The sequence below is a fragment of the Syngnathoides biaculeatus genome, chromosome 4 (genome assembly GCF_019802595.1).
Source record: "Syngnathoides biaculeatus isolate LvHL_M chromosome 4, ASM1980259v1, whole genome shotgun sequence".
NCBI lineage: Eukaryota > Metazoa > Chordata > Actinopteri > Syngnathiformes > Syngnathidae > Syngnathoides > Syngnathoides biaculeatus.
In genome coordinates this window covers 32770973-32795440 of record NC_084643.1, presented here as the reverse complement: position 1 = coordinate 32795440, position 24468 = coordinate 32770973, and the positions used below count along the sequence as shown (strand labels likewise).

General features: G+C 42.5%; 3 protein-coding genes and 1 pseudogene across 7 annotated transcripts; 3 read left to right on the top strand and 1 right to left on the bottom strand.

Moving 5' to 3' along the window:
* Positions 1–120: 120 nt before the first annotated feature.
* On the top strand, positions 121–4999 carry LOC133498853 (zinc finger protein 41 homolog). Its single transcript, XM_061816048.1, has 3 exons — positions 121–483; positions 4146–4294; positions 4379–4999. The coding sequence occupies exons 1-3, from the start codon at positions 306–308 to the stop codon at positions 4997–4999; spliced, it is 948 nt and encodes a 315-aa protein (XP_061672032.1). The 5' UTR covers positions 121–305.
* Positions 5000–7160: 2161 nt separating this feature from the next.
* Positions 7161–14714, top strand: LOC133498903 (zinc finger protein 577-like; annotated as a pseudogene).
* Positions 14715–16621: 1907 nt separating this feature from the next.
* Positions 16622–20215, bottom strand: LOC133498896 (zinc finger protein OZF-like). The gene is made up of 2 exons (XM_061816152.1): positions 20015–20215; positions 16622–18951 (listed from the first exon to the last, which is right to left on the bottom strand). Exons 1-2 carry the CDS (start codon positions 20109–20111, stop codon positions 17474–17476), a joined length of 1575 nt encoding a protein of 524 aa, XP_061672136.1. The 5' UTR covers positions 20112–20215; the 3' UTR covers positions 16622–17473.
* LOC133498900 (oocyte zinc finger protein XlCOF6.1-like) lies at positions 19881–23725 on the top strand. 5 transcript variants are annotated; one of them, XM_061816159.1, is made up of 4 exons: positions 21113–21296; positions 21906–21955; positions 22069–22199; positions 22365–23725. In XM_061816159.1, exons 3-4 carry the CDS (start codon positions 22163–22165, stop codon positions 23546–23548), a joined length of 1221 nt encoding a protein of 406 aa, XP_061672143.1. In that variant the 5' UTR covers positions 21113–21296; positions 21906–21955; positions 22069–22162; the 3' UTR covers positions 23549–23725. The 5 variants fall into 5 exon arrangements, with proteins under 5 accessions (XP_061672142.1, XP_061672143.1, XP_061672145.1 ...); XM_061816161.1 differs by having other exon boundaries at positions 21113–21402; XM_061816160.1 differs by lacking the exon at positions 21113–21296 and adding an exon at positions 21410–21581.
* The last annotated feature ends 743 nt before the right edge of the window (positions 23726–24468 follow it).

The window sequence follows — 24468 nt, the reverse complement described above, 5'->3', positions numbered from 1 at the left end:
CCAACCGATTGATAATAACATACAACCAAAGGTCATTAGTGCAAATGTTTTATTCTCACAAGTGTGCATCAAACTAGGCGCCTTCGGGATGAATCAGCCAGTTGCCAAAAGGTTGGTTGGTGACCCCTGCAGAATCTCTTTTGGACTTCCGCTAAACAGCCGCAAGGTGGCGTTTGGATTGCTTCTCCCGACTTCCTGAGAAGAGCGTCGAAGAATCGAGAAGAAGAAAAGAAACCCGGGAAAGACCGCCCTGTGCTGTGTGTTCAATTTGTGTTCTTGCATCCGCGTTGATCTACAACATCACCATGTTGAAGGAGTTGGTCAGGGAGCGACTGATTGCTGCCGCCGATGAAATCTTCCTGCTCTTTGAAAGAACGATCGCGTCGTACGAGGAGCAACTTCGTCGAGGGAGAGAGGAGACCGAGCGACACCGACGACAACTGGAAGCCGTTTGCAAGACCCAAGTTGTGATACACGTCGAAGGTCTGTACATATAACGCCCACCTGACAGTGACAACGTTTTATGTAACTAATAAGGACGTTAAAACTACACTTAGGAGCCTCCAAAAGGCGAACCGAAACAGTTAAGTGGGCGCCGACTAACAATGTCAACACCTTATTCTAACGAAGGTACGTGGAGCGAAACAAAGTAACAAAACTACTCGATTGCTTCAAAATAGACTCTAAAGCAAAGCAAAGCAAATTTATTTGTATAGCGCATTTCACACACGAGGTAACTCAATGTGCTTTTAAAGGCATTTGAAAACAAAGAGATAAAACGACCAAAAAAAAACACGCATGCATCTCCAGTAATATGATCAAAAAGTGGATATATTCTAAAAAGCATGAGAAATGGAATGTTATGACTCGTTTTCTGAAGATTTTGACCGCCCACATTTTGGACATATCAGCCTATCACAGCCTGGAACGTCAATGGCAGAAGGCGACGACATTTCCTTTCTGAACATCCATGTATGTCTGGATTATCCATCCAGTCATCCATTTTCTTTTGCCGCTTATCCTTATCCTCACGAGGGTCGAGTGCTGGAGCTATGCCAACCGTCAACGGGCAGGAGGCGGGGTACACCCTGAACTGTTTGCCAGCCAATCGCAGGGCGCATACAGACGAACAACCATTCGCACTCACAATCACACCTGGGGGCAATTTAGAGTGTCCAATTAATGTTGCATGTTTTGGGGATGTGGGAGAAAACCGGAGTGCCCGGAGGAAACCAACCCAGGCACAGGGAGAACATGCAAACTCCACACAGGCGGGGCTGGGATCGAACCCGGGTCCTCAGAACTGTGAGGCCAACGCTTTAGCAACTGATCCACCGTGCCGCCATGTCTGGATTAAAAGTATGATATTTTTTTTCTAAACAAAAACAAGTGGAAACAGGGATTATGAGACATAATGGAAGGCTTGTTGAAAGTTTTGACCGTTGCAGCACTTTGAGGAATAAAAAAGCCACATCATCCCACGTGGAGTTCTTGCAAATCCTTTTATCAATGTTAGTTCAAGCCCTGCGATTGGCTGGCAATCAGTTCAGGGTGTACCCTGCCTCCCATCCGTTGACAGTTGGGATAGGCTCCAGCATGTGAGGATGAATGGGAAAGAAAATGGATGGATGGATGGATGGATGGATGTTAGTTCGATTTTGCATTGAGTCCATCACAAATACTGTACTGCTAAGACCTTTGGAAAGAGTTACACGAGAACTTGGCTGCTGGTTTGTCCTTACTTCGGATGAAGAGGGCGTCTCCTGGCTGATATTAAGCGTTACATCCCTTAATGTGCCAAAACTTTCACAGATCTTCACCTGAAATGCATGTGCTTACACCGATGACAATATAACAGTCGGCTCAGTATTTAGGATTTGGATGGATCCAAAAGTTGAACATCTAAAATATTGGGCCTATCATAATAATTTCAGACATCGGAGCTGCAATAAGGACAAATGTTTGCAGACATTTTGGTGATTATTGGGGACAGTTTTGGGACATTAAGCCGTGTTTCTTGGGTTTATGCACGAGGCTTGCGAGGATGTCGCAGTCGTCCGCTGTGCTTGTATCATTTTAATGATGACATTGCTGTGGTACAGTACGTTGCTTTGTCTACAGCTACTATGCAGTTTGTTTTTGGATGTGGGAGTAAACTGGAGTATCCAGAGAGAAAACACATTGCCACAGGGAAAACTTACAAAGTCCACACAAGCGAGGTCTGATTTGAACCCGGGTCCTCACAATTTAGAGGCAGATGTGCTCAGCAGTTGTACTCCATGCAGCTATTTTTTTCCCCATTACTCCAAAAAAGATTGATATAATGTGAAATGAATGCCAGTTTCACACTTTCACATTTTAGAGGTATTTATGGTGCACATTCCATGTTTTTTACACCAAGATGGCAGCCATTTGCCTAGTTGCAAGAACAGTTATCAGTTTGCGGATCACTAATACAGTATAGAGCTCGAGCACATGACATCACCATTTTCACGGCGCCATATTGCCAGTCAAACAGAGCTGCTGGACATTGTGGGAGACATTGAACCGGAGGAGAATATTTACAATACCAGAGACCTGTTGTGCTGTTGGTTGTCACAACAGACGACACAGATATTCAAAAATATCATTCTATGGAATATCAGTGATCGAATGACTGTGTAGCGATCACTTCATTTCAGGTAGGCATTCTTCTTCTCAATCTCAAATTCCCAAGAAGTATTTATGACGCCAAGTTGGCTCAGTTGAGAACAATGCGTATTAAAAAAAACTGTCGCAGAGGTTTACGGAGGTTGATGGCTGCAATCGCTTCCGTGTACGTTCCTTGGAGACGACTCCGTCCTTTTTTTTTTTTTTTTTTCCAATCATAGTTTGTGTAATACCAGGGGTCATTTATTTAAATATTGATATTTGTATTGAATACTAGCTGAAAAGATTGATTGATTCCGGCAAAGGTTAACGTGTGGCCAAAGGCTTCCACGTTCACGAGCCGTCAACCCGCCGTCACTATGTGGGATTTATTCCTGATGGGAACAGATCCAGCAACGAAGTATATTTGTATGCGTCCAGTCTTTCATACGCTTTCAAACTCTTCCATGTAAATCTCGATGATTTACTCACCAGATACATGTGTACATCCGGTTGTCCAAGACACGCGGAAGCCAATTAACAGTCCAATTTCTTATTGGCGAAAACATCGACTGACATTTGTAACGTGTGAATTTAGACTAAAATCCCCTTGCTCAAACTAGCCAAATATGACAAAGCAGTTGTATTGCGTTTAAGACAATTTAATCACACAACACAAAACCGATAAAACAACTAACAGAAAATAGATGTAGAACCAAGCAGTTGCAAGGTACAAATAGACACCAGAGTTGTACAACCAGGCAAATGTTCTTTCGAGCGAATATTCAGTCAATAAATATCCAGAAATGTCCAGGGACAAAAGGCAGAAGGCAGTGTGGCGTGTGCTTGTCTACCTGTCCAAAGAGTGGTGGTAAGAAGTTCAGTAGACGGTCCTTCTCGTCCTTATTTAGGCACTCCTTGGAACATTCCGGAATTCCGCATCACAAAAGACCCGCATCAAAATGACATGAAAGGATGAAAAAAAAAGAAGAAAAATACACATGGGTCCCCAATGCCGAGTTTATCAAATTTTTCCACATACCTTTGTTTATTTTCACCTTCTACAGTAAATGTCTAACGGACATATTTTCCTGTCATCTCCAACCGACTTAGTAATGAACAAGGCTTTGTTAGACCGGCAATATGGCGACATAAACAAAAGTCACGTGATTTTATGACGTAGGTGCACAAGCTCTGTCGGTACTCTCCAGCATGAAAACGGATTGGCAGTCACGTGGCCATGTTTTTATATAGCTACATTTTCTGAAAAGGAAATAAATGTTTTTACAAAGTGGTTGGAAATAAAACATATGCAGGCACTATGTGTGATAACAAATGTAAAAAGTCTTTTGTTTTTGGGCTCAGCTATAAAGAAAAACATCAACGCACATCATTCCACTGGCCCTCATCAAGGTGTTGGACCCGGCCTTATGTCTTCTTATCAACTTCATGCTGAGAGTCTCATATTACAATATATCCGACCTGTGGGGATCTAAACTGGTTTTGTCCTCCTGCAGATGTCCAGCAGCTGATTGGTCATGAGGAAAAACTCCCCCCTCAACCACAATTGGGGTGCTCCAGTTTAAAGCAAGAAGACTGGGAGGACCCCCAGGATAAAGAGGAAAAGGAGGATCCACACCCTTCTCGTGTTAAAGAGGAAGAGGAGGTGGCTGATATCGGCGTGCTGCCACTGAGTGGTGTTTCTGCGGGGAATGAAAACTATGAAAACAATAAATCCGTGTTGTCACAGAGTCATCATTGCAGCCTAAGTGAAGAACGCTGTGGAGGACTGCCGCCAGACAACCTTGTCACTCCGCTGTCCAACAATGATGACATAGAAGAACCGTCGAGGAGCGATGCATACTGCGAAGGTGACGACAAGGACCTGAAATGCTTTAGAAAGCCACCAACAATCAGCAATCAGAAAAGGTGTTTTAGTCAGGTTACCTGCTCAATTTGCGGTAAAAGGTTTGGTAAAACAAATTTAATTCGACACATGAAAACACACACAGGAGAAAAGCCCTTTTGTTGCTTGACCTGCGGTAAAACATTCACTTCAAAGCCCAGCATGAAAACCCACATGAGAACACACACGGGAGAGAAACCCTTTAATTGTTCACTATGTGGGAAAGGATTCTCCCGAAACGACTATGTGGCAATACACATGAGAATACACACAGGGGAAAAACCTTTTAGTTGCTCAGTCTGTGGCAAAAGATTCATTGCAAAGCGAATTTTGGTCACACACATGAAAAAACATACAGGAGTATTACCCTTTCGTTGCTCAGTTTGTGGTAAAGGATTTTTACTCAACACACACAGGAGAAAAACCCTTTTGTTGCTCAACTTGTGGGAAAAGATTTGTTTCTAAGGGAAACATGTTAACGCACATGAGAACACACACAGGGGAAAAACCGTTTTGTTGCTCAACTTGTGGTCGAAGGTTCACCATAAAGTCAACCATGGTAAACCACATGAGAACACACACGAAAACAAATGTTTAGTCATTGATGCTTTGACACATGAGAACACAAAGCGTTCTCTCAAAAATGAGCAATGGAATCCCCCATGAGAAGACTTAAAGGGGACAACCCGTCTCACTGCTCTGTTTGTGCTAGAACTTTCCCTCATGAAAAATGAGATAAAGCAGTACAGATACTGTGTGTGTTGGATTATTTTGTCCAATCAGATTTCAGATCATATTAGTTGCCATGTCAGTCTAATCTGCCCATTGGGTCATGAGAATCAGTGGTGCTGGCCTAAGTAAACATTGCTTAGCCAATCAGATTTACAATTGACCCCTCCGTACAGGGCACTTAACCACGCTTCCTGAAGTGACGTCACGCCACGTGCGTTGACGTAAGACAAACAGTAAAAATGGCAAATACAATACAATACATTTTGAACTGAGACAGACTCCATGCTTCTGATTTCATTCAAATCAACGATATATTATAGATTCTAAATACAATAAATTCTTAACTGAGAGAGACGCCATGCTTCTGATTTCATTCAATCATTCACACGTAGCAATGTTATGCCAGCGGAGAACGTCTCATTCATTTATACGAGACATGTATTGAAAATCAAATATAGGGCATACCTTCGTGCAAACATATGTGTTCCGGTTGATATTAGATGGATTTAGTTGATGATGCGGTCTTCCACAAAGTTTGATCCATCGAAGGCATTTTTCGTACTGGATCTTCGGTTTTGAAAAGGGTACGAATCGAACTCCACCAACTAGCCTTTCAGGATACCTGTCGTCACTATTACAAAGTCCGTGACTACACCTCTTAACCATATTTTTTGTTAAATAACCCAAATGCGCGATAAAACGCTAACTAATCCTATACTGGACCATGCAATGTTGTCTGAGAAAATGGCGGGAGCAAAAACTGGCTTTGGTTTATGCGGATCTCTGGCCTCTGATTGGTCAGTGACGCGGATTACGCAATATCCACGGAGGGGTCAATTCTTCGTCCAAGGACCAGCTGGCCCTCAATAACAGAATTTTTCCATCCTTTAATTGGTTGGACAGAGCAAAATTTGCTACTCTTAAACTCAGTCAGGAAAACATCTATCTTAATTGTGTTAGGTTTTGTTCATGTTTTTAGATTTGGATTTAGAACTGCTTCAGGTGATCAACGAGGTACAGCTGCATGCTTTCAACAGGATGCAGCTGTCCCTCGTAGCGTCATTTGGATGGGTTTTGTTTTGTATAGATTGTTTCTATAAATGTAGGTTTGTACTAATAGATCTTGGAAATGTCGCGATGCATCGGGTTTGATCCCTTGTTTAACACTGAAAAAGTGCTTACTTACGGTGTTGCCTCACTGTTAATTGTTGGGAGAGTTTCAAGTGTTAAATAATAGTTATTGTCAAAGGTGTTAAATAAGTAAAGGGTAAGAGATGAATAGAATAAAACTGAGGTTCCAGTTTTTAATTGTAGAAATGTATTTAACTGAAGAAATTATGATCAATACCTTGTTTCGTTTTTTTTTTTTTTTTTTTTTTTTTTTAATGGAACAGGATTGAAAAGGAGAATCTAGATTCAAGTTGATTTATATTTTTAAGTCATTAATTTTCCTCCCGGCGGCACGGTGGTTCGGCCGGAAAGCGTTCCTCACACTTCTGAGGTCCCGGGTTCAATCCCGCACCTGCCTGTGTGGAGTTTGCATGGTCTCCCTGTGCCTGCGTGGGTTTCCTACCACATCCCAAAAACATGCAATATTAATTGGACACTCTTAATTGCCCCTGGGTGTGATTGTGAGTGCAGCTGTTTGTCTCGATGTGCCCTGCGATTGGTTGGCAACCAGTACAGGGTGTACCCTGCCTCCTGCCCGTTGACAGCTGGGATAGGCTCCAGCACTCCCCATGACCCTTGGGAGGATAAGTGGCTAAGAAAGTGGATGGATGAACGGATGAATAGACGTACTCTCGAGTGACCTACACTCCAACACAGTAGATGGCGGTCATGCGTCTGGAACGTTTGATGCCACCAGCTAACAAAGAAGAAGAAGTGGGGAGAAAAAAAAATAAAATTTCCTTTCCATAGGTTGCTCGGCAGGCCAAAGGTTGCATCGAGGCACCTGTCCTCAGCATTTGGAGAACTCAAACGACCTTTCGTCCAAGTAATTGCGGTTCATAACGAATAAGAAAGGAAAGTTGTTCGGCAAAAACAACAATCCGAAGTCGTGCTTGTGCGTTCAATTTGTGTTCTCGCGTGCTCGTTTGAACTATATTTTACATCAAAATGTTGAAAGAGTTGGTTAGAGAGCGACTTGTTGCGGCTGCTGATGAAATTTTTGGGCTATTTGAAAAAACGATCGCGTCGTACGAGGAGCAACTTCGTCGAGGGAGGGAGGAGACCGAGCGGCACCGACGACAGCTGGAAGCCGTTTGCAAAGCCCAAATTGTGATACGCGTCGAAGGTCTGTTCACGTAACTCCCACATGACAGTCGTCCCAGACTTTTTTTTTTTTTTTTTGCAGCGCATGAAAAAGTTACACGGGCAAGGTTATGAAGCCACCAAGAAAAAAAAAAAAAACCAAAAGAAAATGCAAGGATTTGAATGGATAGGTTTCCAGTGACGTCACCACCACTCTTTGACCAATCACATAAATTAACGATAGAAAAAAACTTCACGCTTCACCTATCACCTGTGTTCGTTGACCTCCATGACACACAAGATGGGATAATCGGAAACCTATCAATTCCTGCAGTCATTTCAGTGGTTGCTGCGGGCTTTTGTGCTCGTAAAATCAGCGCCACTTGCTTGGTGTTCACGGTAGCCCCGAGTGCGCCCCCGAGTTTGAAACCACTGCCTTATAGCTCTCCAAATGGCGACACAGTTAGGTGGGTGCAGGGCTTTAACTCATTCACTGTTAACCGTTTCCTGAGCAGGGAATCAATCGACTGCCAGGCATTTTTGAGGAATTTCACTCATTTTTCAAGCCCCACAGAATGTTGTGTCCTATGACAATGTAAACACCAAAAGAAAAAATATATAGTGGAAATGCCGTGAACGCATTACTCAAAAATATGGTCCGGTACACAAAAAAGTAAATAAAGTCGGTATTTTGAGTTTTTCCAAAGAGGACAATAATACTAAGGTACATTGTAAAGCATGCAATGCAGCCCTATGGGGGCACAAACCAGTGCAATCTGTAGGCCGGTCCCAAGCCCGGATAAATGCAGAGGGTTGCGTCAGGAAGGGCATCCGGCGTAAAAACTGTGCCAAACAAATATGAGCGTTCATCTAAAGAATCCCATACCGGATCGGTCGTGGCCCGGGTTAACAACGCCCGCCCCCGGCACTGCTAACCTGCAGGGCGTCGGTGGAAATTCAGCTACTGTGGGTCGAAGACAAAGAAGAGGAGGAAACCGGATCCAGCGTCAGAAGAAAAAGAGGAATGCACAGAGCCTACAACTGAGTGTAGGGACTTTGAATGTTGGGACTATGACAGGAAAAGCACAGGAGTTGGTTGACATGATGATTAGGAGAAAGGTTGATATTCTGTGCATCCAAGAGAGCAGGTGGAAAGGTAGTAAGGCTAGAAGTTTGGGAGCAAGGTTTAAATTATTCTACCACGGAGTAGATGGGAAGAGAAATGGAGTAGGGGTTATTTTAAAGGAAGAGCTGGCTAAGAATGTCTTGGAGGTGAAAAGAGTATCAGATCGAGTGATGAGACTAAAATTTGAAATTGAGGGTGTTATGTATAATGTGGTTAGCGGCTATGCACCACAGGTAGGATGTGACCTAGAGTTGAAAGAGAAATTCTGGAAGGAACTAGATGAAGTAGTTCTGAGCATCCCAGACAGGGAGAGAGTTGTGATTGGTGCAGATTGTAATGGACATATTGGTAAAGGAAACAGGGGCGATGAAGAAGTGATGGGTAAGTACGGCATCCAGGAAAGGAACTTTGAAGGGCAGATGGTGGTGGACTTTGCAAAAAGGATGGAGATGGCTGTAGTGAACACTTATTTCCAGAAGAGGGAGGAACATATAGTGACCTACAAGAGCGGCGGTAGAACCACGCAGGTAGATTATATTTTGTGCAGACGATGTAATCTGAAGGAGGTTACTGACTGTAAAGTAGTGGTAGGGGAGAGTGTAGCTCGACAGCATAGGATGGTAGTATGTAGGATGATTCTGGTGATGGGTAGGAAGATTAAGAAGACAAAGGTAGAGCAGAGAACCATGTGGTGGAAGCTGAGAAAGGAAGAATGTTGTGCGGCCTTCCGGAAAGAGGTGAGACAGGCTCTCGATGGACAACCGAAGCTCCCGGAAGACTGGACGACGACAGCCAAGGTGATCAGAGAGACAGGCAGGAGAGTACTTGGTGTGTCATCTGGTAGGAAAGGGGAGAAGGAGACTTGGTGGTGGAACCCCAAAATACAGGGAGTCATACAAGGAAAGAGATTAGCGAAGAAGAAGTGGGATACTGAGAGGACTGAGGAGAGGCGAAAGGAGTACATCGAGATGCGACGTAGGGCAAAGGTAGAGGTGGCAAAGGCTAAACAAGAGGCATATGAAGACATGTACACCAGGTTGGACACGAAAGAAGGAGAAAAGGATCTCTACAGGTTGGCCAGACAGAGGGATAGAGATGGGAAGGATGTGCAGAAGGTTAGGGTGATTAAGGATAGAGATGGAAATGTGTTGACTGGTGCCGGTAGTGTGCTAAATAGATGGAAAGAATACTTTGAGAAGTTGATGAATGAAGAAAATGAGAGAGAAGGAAGAGTTGAAGAGGCAAGAGTGAAGGACCAGGAAGTGGAAATGATTACTAAGGGGGAAGTCAGAAAGGCACTACAAAGGATGAAAAATGGAAGGCAGTTGGTCCTGATGACATACCGGTAGAGGTATGGAAGCAATTTGGAGAGATGGCTGTGGAGTTTTTGACCAACTTATTCAACAGAATACTAGCGGGCGAAAAGATGCCTGAAGAATGGAGGAAAAGTGTTCTAGTTCCCATTTTTAAGAACAAAGGGGATGTTCAGAGCTGTGGGAACTATAGAGGAATAAAGTTGATGAGCCACACAATGAAGTTATGGGAAAGAGTAGTGGAGGCTAGACTCAGGACAGAAGTAAGTATCTGCGAGCAACAGTATGGTTTCATGCCTAGAAAGAGTACCACAGATGCATTATTTGCCTTGAGGATGCTCGTGGAAAAGTACAGAGAAGGTCAGAAGGAGCTACATTGTGTCTTTGTGGATCTAGAGAAAGCCTATGACAGAGTACCAAGAGAGGAACTGTGGTACTGCATGCGTAAGTCTGGTGTGGCAGAGAAGTATGTTAAAATAGTACAGGACATGTATGATGGCAGCAGAACAATGGTGAGGTGTGCCTTAGGTGTGACAGAGGAATTTAAGGTGGAGGTGGGACTGCATCAGGGATCAGCTCTGAGCCCCTTCCTGTTTGCAGTGGTAATGGATAGGCTGACAGATGAGGTTAGACTGGAATCCCCTTGGACCATGATGTTCGCAGATGATATTGTGATGTGCAGTGAAAGCAGGGAGCATGCAGAGGAACAATTGGAAAGATGGAGACATGCACTGGAAAGGAGAGGAATGAAGATTAGCCGAAGTAAAACAGAATATATGTGCGTGAATGAGAAAAGTGGAGGGGGAAGAGTGAGGCTACAGGGAGAAGAGATAGCGAGGGTGGACGACTTCAAATACTTGGGGTCAACAATACAGAGCAACGGAGAGTGTGGTCAGGAAGTGAAGAAACGGGTCCAAGCAGGTTGGAACAGCTGGCGAAAGGTGTCTGGTGTGTTATGTGACAGAAGAGTGTCTGCTAGGATGAAGGGCAAAGTTTACAAAACAGTGGTGAGGCCGGCCATGATGTACGGATTAGAGACGGCGGCACTGAAGAGACAACAGGAAGCTGAACTGGAGGTGGCAGAAATGAAGATGTTGAGGTTCTCGCTCGGAGTGACCAAGTTGGATAGGATTAGAAATGAGCTCATTAGAGGGACAGCCAAAGTTGGATGTTTTGGAGACAAGGTTAGAAAGAGCAGACTTGGATGGTTTGGACATGTTCATAGGCGACATGGTAGGTATATTGGTAGAAGGATGCTGAGGATGGAGCTCCCAGGCAAAAGAGCGAGAGGAAGACCAAAGAGAAGGTTTATGGATGTGGTGAGGGAAGACATGAGGGCAGTTGGGGTTAGAGAGGAAGATGCAGGAGATAGGCTAAGATGGCAAAAGATGACACGCTGTGGCGACCCCTAACGGGACAAGCCGAAAGGAAAAGAAGAAGAAGACATTGTAAAGCATGCGGACCCCCCTTGCCCCCCCCTTCCCCTGCAATTGGCAGGGTTGCTCCAGTCAGTGTTTGCCTCTTTGTCTATTTATCTATCTATTAGGCATGGTCCGATCACATGATGAAGAAATGTGTTTATTTAAATGACTTGTTCATTTTCTGAAAATACATTTGTACCTAATTGCTCCCCCAAAATTAGATTTACAATGCTAATGTAGCTTCGTTCATATATTTATGGCTGTGAGCCATAGTGACCGGCTGAACATACAATATGAATGGTACGTACAGTAATAATTCTATCCACTTTTGGTGGTGTGCCGTAACGTTTTTCACTTGTAAAATATGTGCGTTGGCTCCATAAAAGTTGTAAATCACTGCTCTAGTCATGTCCATTCCTCCATTTTCTAAGCTGATTATCCTCACAAGGGTCACATCTTGTACATATTCTTGTTAGTCAGGGCAAACCAACATGGCATGAATAATGGGTGCTAACTTTCTGAAATTAAAACACTTTATTGTAATTAAATGACTTATAACGCACCAAATCTGTAGAGCATGATTCGTCAGAACGCCTGCATGTTCTCTTACAAAGATTAGTGCTAGGACTAGCTTGCGATGCTACTTAAAGTTTTGCTGCCTGCTTTTGACCTGTATCGTATGAAAGGAAGTGAAGAACCTCAAGCAAACTTTCAACAAACCTTCTCTCCCAAGCGCCAATGGCGGTTTTTTTCCCCCTTTTTTCCTTACAAACACGTGGCGCGATCCATTATCCTTGTCACCACCATGGAAACGAGTGTATTCGGTCCTGTTAGAGTTGACAAGTTGAGCCCAATGATTGTAAAAAAAAACAGGATGTGGTGCTATCAGAATACAAGATTTTATTGCAACAGTCTGGCATAGTAGAACTGTGAAAGACCAAATATGACTTGTTGTCTGGCCACTGTCGTTCGCTCAACTTTCCTTTTCATTTGCTGCTGGTAGCACCACTGTCTTTATTTGGGCCAATGGCAAAGAGAATACTGGAAAAATTAAAAAAAAAAAATATCTTGGAAGCACTGGTAAATGGCTGGCATGAGGATTAGTGACTGCTTGACTCGAAGTGGGCAGCGACTCATCTCGGCACCGTGTGCATTCGCCATCGCTGGGCTAGAGTCGGCTACCCGCTCAACATGGCGGGTGTTCAGACACCGAGAATTGGGTCGAAAAACGAGGAATTTTTCACACATTTTTTTTGTCGAACACCGATTTGTACAACACCGAGGCGTTCAAACGCCAAGCTTCCACTGTACCTTTTGTCTCATATTCATCCTTTGTTCTGAAAACCAGATGGGTTCAGAATACAACAAAAACAAATAAAGTGACCTTGCTGTTACTTACTTACATACTTTAGAAAAGGACTGTACTGTATATATGACCCATGTGATTTTAAACTGTGTTTGTGTTCCTTGTGTCCTGCAGATGTCCAGCAGCTGATTGGTGGTGACGAAAAACTCCCCAGTCAACCGCAATTTGGGCATTCCAGGCTAAAGCATGAAGACCGAGAGGACCCCCATTTTAAAAAGAAAAACGAGGATCCACAGCCTCCCCTTGTTAAAGAGGAAGAGGGTGCGGCTGACCTCGGGATGTTGCCACTGAAAGGTGTTTTTTCAAAGAGTGAAAACTATGAAGACCTACAACCTGAGTCATCACAGCGTACCCATTTCAGCCCAAGTGGAGACCGCTGCGTAGGACCGCCACCAGAAAACATCTTCACAGTTTTGTCCCATAGGGATGACATAGAAGAACCTTTGAGGAGCGACGCAGACAGGCAAGATGACGACAGGCAGTTGAAATGTGCTAAAAAGGAGACAACTATCGGCAGTAAGGAAAGGTGTAGTGTTAAGGTTACCTGCTCAATTTGCGGTAAAAGGTTTGGTAAAACAAATTTAATTAGACACATGAAAACACACACACAGGAGAAAAGCCCTTTTGTTGCTTGACCTGCGGTAAAACATTCACTTCAAAGCCCAGCATGAAAACCCACATGAGAACACACACGGGAGAAAAACCTTTTGATTGCTCATTATGTGGTAAATCATTCTCCCAAAAAGATTATGTGGCAATACACATGAGAATACACACAGGAGAAAAACCTTTTATTTGCTCGGTGTGCGGGAAAAAATTCATTGCAAAGCGAAGCATGGTAGCACACATGAAAGAGCACACAGGAGAAAGACCATTTTGTTGTTCAGTTTGTGGAAAAGGTTTTTACTTTAACTCAGCGATGCTTCGACACATGAAAATACACACAGGAGATAAACCCTTTTGTTGCCCAACTTGTGGGAAAAGATTTGTTTCAAAGCCAAATATGTTGATACACATGAGAACACACACAGGAGAAAAACCCTTTTGTTGCTCGATTTGTGGCCGAACGTTCACCGAAAAGTCGACCATGTTGAACCACACGAGAACACACACAAAAACAAAAACAAAGCTCTCGTAGCTGAGTTTGTGGTGAAAGAATCTCTTGAAATTGAGCAATGGAATCACACACATCAGAAAAGGGTAAAGAAAAAAAAACTTCACTGCTTCATTTGCGGGAAAACTTTCAGTCAATCATGAGAAAATTAAATTAAAATGTGTGAGGAAAGACCTTTATCTTCAATTTCCAGTTAAAGTTATGTTACTTGGGCCAGTTTGACTACATACATGCAGACACGAAACGAGAAATAAACATTTTTCTGGGCACGCTAGAAAGTAGTGTGTGTGGGGTGGCCCCATATCTCAGTGGTTAGAGCACTGGTTTGGTAAACCAGGGATTGTGGGTTTGTATCCCACTGGGGCCTCCACTCCCGGTTGCGTAAAATGTGCCAAACGTATATATGTTCATCTGAGATGACGCGCTATGGCGACGCCGAAAGCACACGCGCATGTGTTGGATATAAGACTAGGGTATGTGTGTAGTTTTAGACAGTCTCAAGTAGTTTTGATTGAAATGACATCTGCACTTTATTTATTTATTTTACATCAAAGCATATTTAAAAATGGCGTTTTTAAAAAATGGCATTTTACCTATATCATTAGTCAGGACTGTATCTTCTTAAACTATATTTGTCATATGTAAATAGTTCAAGTCATGTTTATGTATTTTCTCTGTCTTTATGTATCTGTTTTTTTTTCATAGATTTATGAGTGTTCCCTTTCTTTGTTACCTGAATTTTTGTAAGTGGACTGATTTAGGATAGAGTATCTGAACAAAGATTTTTTTCCTCCAATATGTCAGTGCTGTCAACATACATTAAGGACACATATGAATAAAAGTTAAAGAATTAAACTCTCATACGTTTTCTTTTGGTCCATATGGTGTTCCTGGTGTGCGCTCCTTGTTCCAATGCTTAGTTAAAAAGTTTAGTTTTTTTACATTGGGCCAATTGACTCTCATCTGGGGCCTCATATATCTCAGTGGCGAAAGCAATGGCCTATTAAACCTGGGGTCATGAGTTCAATTGACCCCTCCGTACAGGGCACTTAACCACGCCTCCTGAAGTGACGTCACGCCACGTGCGCTGACGTAAGACAAACAGTAAAAATGGCAAATACAATACAATACATTCTGAACTGAGACAGACTCCATGCTTCTCATTTCATTCAAATCAACGATATATTATAGATTCTAAATACAATACATTCTTAACTGAGAGAGACGCCATACTTCTGATTTCATTCAATCATTCACACGTAGCAATGTTATGCTAGCGGAGAACGTCTCATTCATTTATACGAGACGTGGATTAAAAATCAAATTTAGGGCATATCTTCGTGCAAACACAGTCTGGTTAAGCTTCGGTCGCTAGCCAGCAAGAAATCAATATGTTTGTGCAGTCCGATCATCGCTAAATATGGCTCAACAAAGAATAAGTGTGTCAATTGTTCACACGTAGCAATGTTATGCTAGCGAAGAACTTCGAATTCATTTATACGAGACATGTATTGAAAATCAAATATAGGGCTTACCTTCGTGCAAACATATGTGTTCCGTTTGATATTAAATGGATTTAGTTGATGATGCGGTCTTCCACAAAGTTTGATCCATCGAAGGCATTTTTCGTACTGGGTCTTCGGTTTTGGAAAGGGTACGAATCGAACTCCACCAACTAGCCTTTCAGGATACCTGTCGTCACTATTACAAAGTCCGTGACTACACCTCTTAACCATATTTTTGTTAAATAACCCAAATACGCGATAAAACGCTAACTAAACCTATACTGGACCATGCAATGTTAACTGAGAAAATGGCGGGAGCAAAAACAGGCTTTGGTCTATGCAGATCTCTGGCCTCTGATTGGTCAGTGACGCGGATTGCGCAATATCCACGGAGGGGTCAATTGTCACTGGAGCCCAGTGATGAATAATTATGTTGCACTTGGTCTTTGTATACTCACTGTGTAGTGAGTTTTGTCTGTTCTGAGCAAAGCAGACATCAGAAAATTATGTTATCTTGTTAACTTAACTGCTAATTCTAACCCACAGCTTGTAGGGACCTCAGCAAGAATGACCTTTACAAGACCAGTAATAACTGAACCCCTTGGCATGTTAACCAACATGATATACGTCATGCTGTACATGAAGAGGCTGGCAAGGCATAGTAGGTCATCCATCCATCCATCCATCCATTTTCTAAGCCACTTATCCTCACAAGGGTCGCGGGAGTGCTGGAGCCTATCCCAGCTGTCAAAGGGGAGGAGGCCGGGTACACCCTGAACTGGTCGCCAGCCAATCACAGGGCACATGGAAACAGACAACAGCCGCACTCACAATCACACCCAGTGGCAATTTAGAGTGTCCAATTAATGGTGCATGTTTTTTGGGATATGGAAGGAAACTGCAGTACCCGGAAAAAAAACATGCAAGCACGGGGAGCAGGGCTGGTATTATGTACTTTGTTTTAGTAAAGGCCATGTTGTACAATTCTGAGCTTCTCCAGATGTACTGTACATGACAGTCACACGTTGATGTCAGATTATGGCTAATCACGAGCATTTGATTCAATTTTTTTAAAACACAAAAATGAGTTTTTCTTCCATTGTCACTATTTTCATGCATGGTTAAAGCTAATAATGAATGTAATGTTATGACTATGTAAGCACATTTATATACATACATATTTTATCTGTATCATAAGATTTTAAAATGCAGATGTTTTAAGTATTTTCGGGGAAAAAAAGAGCCCTTACGTTACATTGAAGCAATTTTTCTTTTATATGCAGTGGTTTACAACAATTTCAGTACTCATAATTGCAATCACAAAGAGATTCACAGAAAAGCGTCCCCACTTTCTCAGCCCATCGAGAAACGTACGTAGTGTCAAAAAGACAAAAGTAAAAAGGGGCAAAGTGGTTTCTTTGAAGCAATATAAGCTAAATAGGAAAGACTGCTATGTTTGGAAGCAGCCTTCACTGTGGTACTGCATAGTATTTATGTACAGAGAGCACTTAAAAGTGTTCCTTTCAAACAATGGTGGGAAGATTACTTGGGAAATGTAGTTGGTCACAATTACAAGTTCCCTGTTAAAAAAAAAAAATACTAATTAAACTAATAGATTGCACAAGATAACGATTTGCGATATTCATCGGAAAAATACTCTATATCAAGTTTGAGAATATGACAAAGTGGTACTTCACTAGAGAGAACCAACACCTAGCGGTGGATTTAGGGGGAACTGATATGAAAAAAAAAAAAAAAAAAGAAATCTGATCTTTTGCAGCTATTTGTCATCCATCCATATGTAACAAAAATTGCAATCGTGGAAATAACCAAAAGCAGCTGTAATTTTATGACATATTTTTTTCCAAGTAATGTAAGACTGCATGAATTTTGCAATTACATCACATTACTACATTTAATGAATTAGTCTCCACCACTGCCCACAAAGTAGGAAATGGGTTAAGACTTGGGTGGGTTAGCGTTAGTGGCGAAAAATCTTAATATCGCCATAGTTTAGCCACATCTTTTCCCATCTGAAAGCATTAAGGCATGTTATCCATCTTCTGTAAAATGACATGGATGTCCCACTCAAACACTCAACTTTTAATCTCAAGTCTCTGCGTTGTGTTTCCGCATGTGTTCAGCCAAACTGCCCCTATGAGCATAGCTTTCACCACACACCGGGCAACTAAAGGGTATTCCGGTGTGTGTGCTCATATGTGTCACCACGTGCTCCATGAGAGAGAATGTTTTACCACAAGTTGAGCAACTATGGAGTTTTTCCCCCGTGTGTTTGCTCATGTGTGACTGCATACTTCCTTTGTGAGAGAAGCTTTTACAGCAAACTGAGCAACGGAAGAGTTTTTCCCCCGTGTGCGTTCTCATGTGTGTTGCCAGATGTGGCTTTTGAGAGAAGAGTTTACCACAAGTGGAGCAACTATAGGGTTTTTCTCCTGTGTGCGTTCTCATGTGTGATATCAGATGTGGCTTTTGCGAAAAGATCTTACCACATGTCGAGCAATTATAGGGTTTTTCTCCTGTGTGCCTTCTCATGTGTGTGGCCATAGCAGCCCTATGAGAGAAAGTTCGGCCACAAGTTGAGCAACTGTAAGGTTTTTCCCCTGTGTGTTTTCTAAAGTGTGAGTGCATACTTCCTTTTTGGGAAAATGTTTTACCACAAACTGTGCAACTAAAGGGTTTTTCTCCCGTGTGTATTCTCATGTGTAATACCATATATGACTTTTGAGAGAATGTCTTGCCGCAATGTGAGCAACTAAAGGGTTTTTCTCCTGTATGCATTCTCATGTGCACTTGCATGCTTCCTTTTTGAGAGAATGTTTTACTGCAGACTGAGCAACTAAACGGCTTTTCTCCTGTGTGGATTCTCACGTGTTCTAGCATTGATCCCCTTTGTGAAAACTCTTTACCACAATGCGAGCAACTGTGGGGTTTTCCCCCTGTGTGTGTTCTCATGTGTGTTATCAAAGTCTGTTTTGTAGCACACGTTTTACCGCAAACAGAGCAGGTCACGTTTTTTTTACGCATGTGTGAAGTTTTCTTTTTGGGTGACTCAGCGTCACAGCGTTTTGACTGTTTATCGTCACTTTCACATTCTACGTCACTTCTCAAAGACTCTTCCATGTCATCAGTGTCTGACAGCGGAGCTAAGAGGTTGTCCGGTGGTGCTCCACCACTGTGGTCTCCATTTGGACTGTAAGGAAGCTGTGACCACTCAAGTACTCCATCTTCATCATTTTCACTCTTGATAGAGACACCAGTCATGGGCATCTTGCTGACCTCAGCCTCCTCCTCTTCCTCCTTCATGTGGGACAGCCGTGGATCCTTATGCTGCTCCTCCGGCTCCAAAATGGAGGCGCAACCCTGGGGTTGAGGGGGAAGGTCTTCAGTTGTCGTGTCCTGTGGTGGGATGCTGCAATGAAGCCGTGACAACTCATCTTCGCTCTTCACGACGACGACATTCAGGGGCAAGTCTTCCTCCTTAATGCGGCAGGGCAGATGATCTTGTGCTTCTCGTTTAACATGAGGGGGCGTCGATTCTTTTTGGTCCTCAATCAGCTGCTGGACGTCTGCAGGACACAAGGGACACACAATGGAAGCTACAAACACAATCTTGGTTTGGGGTGAATTTTTTTTTTTTTTAAAGATCCAGTAAAGCAACAACAACATTTATTGTAAATGTCTGCAAATGTGCTTGAAATAACCTGCCTGACCTTCACCTATCAATCAATGTTTGTTGTTACAGTAATGGTCCATAATCAGCTATAAAGGGTGAATAATGTGTGCCGCTGTGTTCAGTAAACTGTTAACTCCCCTGTGAATTAATTTAGCTCAGTGCTTAACAAATGATGGGGATGGGAGTTGTTATTTTTTTCTTCTTCCTGTGGGGAGTCAGAAAACAATTGAGAAGCACTGACTTAGCTTAAACAAATAGGGAATATTTTTAGGAAGCCAACACACCTCCACTCTAAGGTAAGAGTAAAAAAAGGTCAACAATGAGAGGCTGAAGTGGGCATAAGCAGAGATGTCCAGATAAATTATGGGTGAGAATAGAGCACAGTTTTCCAACAGTAAGTTATATCAAGATTTTTTTCACTTTAACCATTTTAACCACCCCATATTGGATAGGTTTCCAATTACGTCACCACAGTCCTCAGACCAATTGGATAAATAAACGATAAATAAATAAACTTCATGCTTCACCTATTGCCTGTGTTCTCTGACCTCGATGACACACAAGATGGCGTAATTGGAAACCGATTCATGGTGCGTTTTACCCAGATTTAAAGATTCACAATCGTCTTAGTATTCGTCATAGGTGCAATCTTTTATTTAGTTGCCTGCTAATGTGATCCTAATCGCCTAAATTTGAAACACTTTCCAACTGTGCTTGCCTGGTGACATATCGGGAACTCTTTCTCTATTATATTGCAGCTTACAACTTTACACAACACGTCCCAAAATCGGACGGCAGTGGTCGTCCCAGGGAAATCTCCATAGACCTAAACCGTACCTGTACGTACACATCATTTGTTGGATCTAACTGAAGCTAACGCTTAGTCCACATAAGATTTACTCCGCGTCTTTGTCCACCTTTTTAGCAACAAAAAATGTGCAAATGAGCCAACAGACCTTGGACAATTTGAACGGAGGCAACCGGGCCCCGTTGTGGCCGTTGTCCTTCGTTCTCCTCTTTTGCCCGACAAATTTCCTCTTTTGACACGTTCATGTTGTCTTTATAGCGAATTTATTACTTCGCGGTCTTGCTTTGGTTTTTGCCTTCTTCAGGGAAACGCCATTAGGCTCCTTTTTTTCTTCGGTGGTGGTTTTACTGCTTTCAAAACGTCCATGATGTTGCCCGGCCGCCATCTTGCGGCGGTATTTATGGAGGCCAAAAGTACCAAACAGAAGTAAAATTTCATGGATTATTTAATGTCACTGTGTTATATTCTTTTAATATTTTTTAAATTATTGAAAAATTTCAAGTACTTACATATTTATTTCATTATTTCATCATGTATTAAGATAATTCTTTCAATTTCATTGTTGCGACTGAAGGATGATCAAACAGTTGTTGAATGCAAATGTTCACTTACTTTTTCATTCCTGTGCTGTGAAAGTTTACGTCAATTTCAATTCAAATCATGAAATGGAAATAATATATTGTTCTTGCGGTATTAGTTTACAAAACAGTTTATTCTTGTGATTTAGATCAGACTTCATTTCGTGACCAATTTCTGAAGGAATTATAGAAATTACAAAGTGTTTTCAAAGTTTTCCTCACCACTTTACATTATCAACCTTTAGTGGGAGAAATAATACAAGAATGATGGTGTCGAAATGAAAAATAGCGTAGCACATTTTGGATCGAAAAGCAAAACTCTTTACGGTCTGAGAAAACGTGAAAATTCCAAGTGTTAAGCGAAGTAAACAAAAACAAAACAAAAAAAAAACAGGACAGACAAGCAAAAGAAAACCATTGGAAGATTTGATTTTTACTTTCTTTCTTTTTTTTCCTAAGAAATTAGTACTAGATAAAATGATTTCAAAATGCAAGAGCTTTAGTGTCTTTATTTCTTTATTTATTTATCTATTTATTTATTTATTTTATGTGTGTGGCTAAACGTTTGAGTCAATAAACCGAGAGAGGAATCATTGCGGGTCAACAGATGGCTGAAATGCACGATTAGTTTGCAAACGCCGTTCATGACTACGCTCGAGTATGACACTGGGCATGCGTTCGCAGGCTACACGGCGCGTCAGTAAGACACTGCGCATGCGCTTGCCGTTTACGCAGACGCTGTCTCGAGAGCAGTTGAGACGAGCACACAAAACGAACGAATGAACTCCTTTCCAGAGAGTGACTTAAGTGTCAGTGACGCGATGGCCTATTAACAAGGGCCACGACAGTTTGGTTGAGTTTCTTCTTGTCCTCTTATAACTCCGTTTGTATTGTTCACGCGAGGGAATGCTAGCTAAATGCTAACGTTGTTGCAGTGTGGAGACGAGGCGGTGCAAGTGTAAAACATTGATTTGATTTATATTGACAAATGGATTGATTTCTCTTATTTCGTATCGTGCGGGCCATTTTTATTCCGTTTTGTGTACGTGCGAGAGAGAGAGAGAGAGAGAGAGAGAGAGAGAGAGAAAGAGAAAGAGGGACCTCCACACATTACCGCGGTGCTGTGGCGACATTAAGGTGTTTTCAACCAATGGCATTTGAATGGTGGCAAATTTCTTTGTTATTGTTGTATGTGTGGAGTTGATTCTGCTGAAGATTACACTGAGTGGGACTCCTTACATTCGATGATTGTTTTCTATCCACAGTTAGGATCTCTCTTTAGCTTTTCGTCGTCACTCAGCAGCTTATGCCTAGTGGTCTTTGGTGTTGAGTCTCACAGTGAATCTCCCCTTATATGCTATCAGAAACAACTGTGACACATTTTGTGACATGTTTTTCTGAATGGAATCATTTGATTAACTGTGAAGCTAAATCTCTGTGTGTGTTGCTTGTCTCCTACAGATATCCAGGATCTAATTAGGCACTAGAGTAACTTCCTCCTCAACCGCAGGGTGAGCGCAACCCCCCCTCCACACACACACACGCACACACACACACACACTGCAAGGAGAAAGTGGACAAGGAGGGCATCAGCAAGTTTCTAGTAATTAATGTCTCCGTGGAGAGTAAGGAAGCTAAAAGACAAATCACCTAAGTTGCGACACTGAGGAGGACCACCACGAGTCAGCCTCGAAGCGAATATACCAGACGGCGATGACATGGAAGAATCTATGAGGAGCAACTCAAAATGTGAAGGTGACGACAAATAATCAAAATGCTCTAAAACACCTGATAACAAATACATTATATGTATGTATAAAAAAAGAAAACTTTACCTGCGCAGTTTGTGGTACAATTTGTGCAGATTTTTCGCAGTCAAATTTGGAGACACTGATGTGTTTTCTTGCTTGTTCCCTGCAGACGTCCAGCAGCCGGGTGGTTGTGGGGAAGAATTTCCCCCTCGGTCGCAGCGGGGGGACTCCAATTTGGAGCAGGAGCCTCCACAGTTCATCCATATTAAAGCCGAAGTGGAGACTCCACAGTCGTGTCATGTTAAGGTGGAAGAGGAGGAGGCTGTTGTCAGCATGTTGCCACTGACAGCTGCTTCTGTGAAGAACGAAGACGAACAACCTGAGTGGTCACACATGCATCATCACAGTCCAAGTGCAGACCGATGTGGACGGCCACCAACAGAAAACATTTTAGCACCGCTGTCAGACAGTGATGATGCGGAAGGACCTTTGAGGAGCAATGCGGACGGTGAAGGCCATGACAAACATTCAAAATGCTCTGAAAAGCAAACACATTTTGGCCACCAGGAAACACTACAATTGCGTAAGAAATCTGTTACCTGCTCAGTTTGTGGTAAATATTTTAAGAAAAAATCAACACTGAATAGACACATGAGAACGCACACAGGAGAAAAACCCTTTAGTTGCTCTGTTTGCGGTACTGCGTTCTCTAGAAAACAAAGTATGGTCACACATATGAGAACACACACTGGCGAAACCCCCTTTTGTTGCTCAGTTTGTGGTAAAAGTTGCGTGACGAAACAAACTTTGACAACACACATGAGAACGCACACAGGAGAAAAACCCTATAGTTGCTCATTTTGTGGGAAAGAATTTGCTCAAAGTGGACTAATGCTGCGACATATGAGAATCCACACAGGAGAAAAGCCGTTTAGTTGCTCAGTTTGCAGTAAAACATTCTCTCAAAAGGGAAGTATGCAAGCGCACATGCGAACGCACACAGGAGAAAAACCATTTTGTTGCGCAACTTGTGGCAAAACATTCTCTCAGAAGGAAAACATGCTGACACATATGAGAACACACACTGGAGAAAAGCCGTTTCGTTGCTCAGTTTGTGGTAAAACATTCTCTCAAAAAGGAAGTATGGAATCACACATGAGAGGACACACGGGTCTTAAACCTTTTACTTGCTTAACGTGTAGTAAAGTCTTTTCAAAAAAGCCACATCTGGTCTCACACATGAGGACACACACAGGAGAAAAACCCTTTAGTTGCTCATTGTGTGGCGAACGCTATGCTCACAGGGCCAGTTTGACTGAACACAAGCGGAAACACAACACAGAGAGGGAATAAATGTTTTCCTGTGTGTGACACAAGGCAAGGGCATCTATTTACACTATGTTATTGAAAACTCTAAATATGTTAGAAAATTCTACATATTTTTTTCATTCCATAATATAAACCTTCGGCTTTAAATAGCTGTGTAAAGCAGCATATTTTGCTTGAAGTAATTTTTTTATGTACTGTACGTCATATCCTTTGCTATAAAAGGCAATTTGGATTCTTCTTTCTTTTATTTCTTCCTTGCACCTTAACTTGTTAATAGCACCGTCCAGGAGAAGAGTGTAAGCAAACGACGACAAAACTACCATTTGCTTTCTGACGAGTTAAAAAAAAAAAAAAAAAAAAAGTTAATCATGACTTTAGAAGTAGCTGCACCGAGGAGCAGCTGTGGAGCGTTGGCTTCACAGTTCATAGGGATTGGGGTTGAAATCCCACCCCCGCCTGTGTGGGGTTTGCATGTTCTCCCCCTCCGTGCGCTGGTTTTCTTCAGGCACTCCAGTTTCCTCTCACATCCCAAAGACCTGCATTCATTGGAGAGTCTAATTTGCCCCTCGGTGTGAGTGCGACAGTCCTTGGTATCTATGTGCCCTGCGATTGGCTGGCAATTAGTTCAGGGCCTACCCTGACACCTGCATCATGATAGCAAGGATAAGCTCCAGTACTCTCGCGACCCTTGTGAGGATAAGGATCTTAGAAAATCAACGGATGGATGAATAAGGCAATACATGTACCAAGGAAAAACGCTCACTCGAACTCCAAGAGCCACAGAACAGGATTTCCAAATGTGGTGCCTTCAACGTACTATGCACATACCACTGAATGTACCCGAGACCTCGTCAGTACGGTGGGTGGGAAGTACAAAAACAAAAACGTCAGGGGAAACCCATGAAATAAAACGTGTGATCATTCGAGAGGGGTCCATCTGCAGG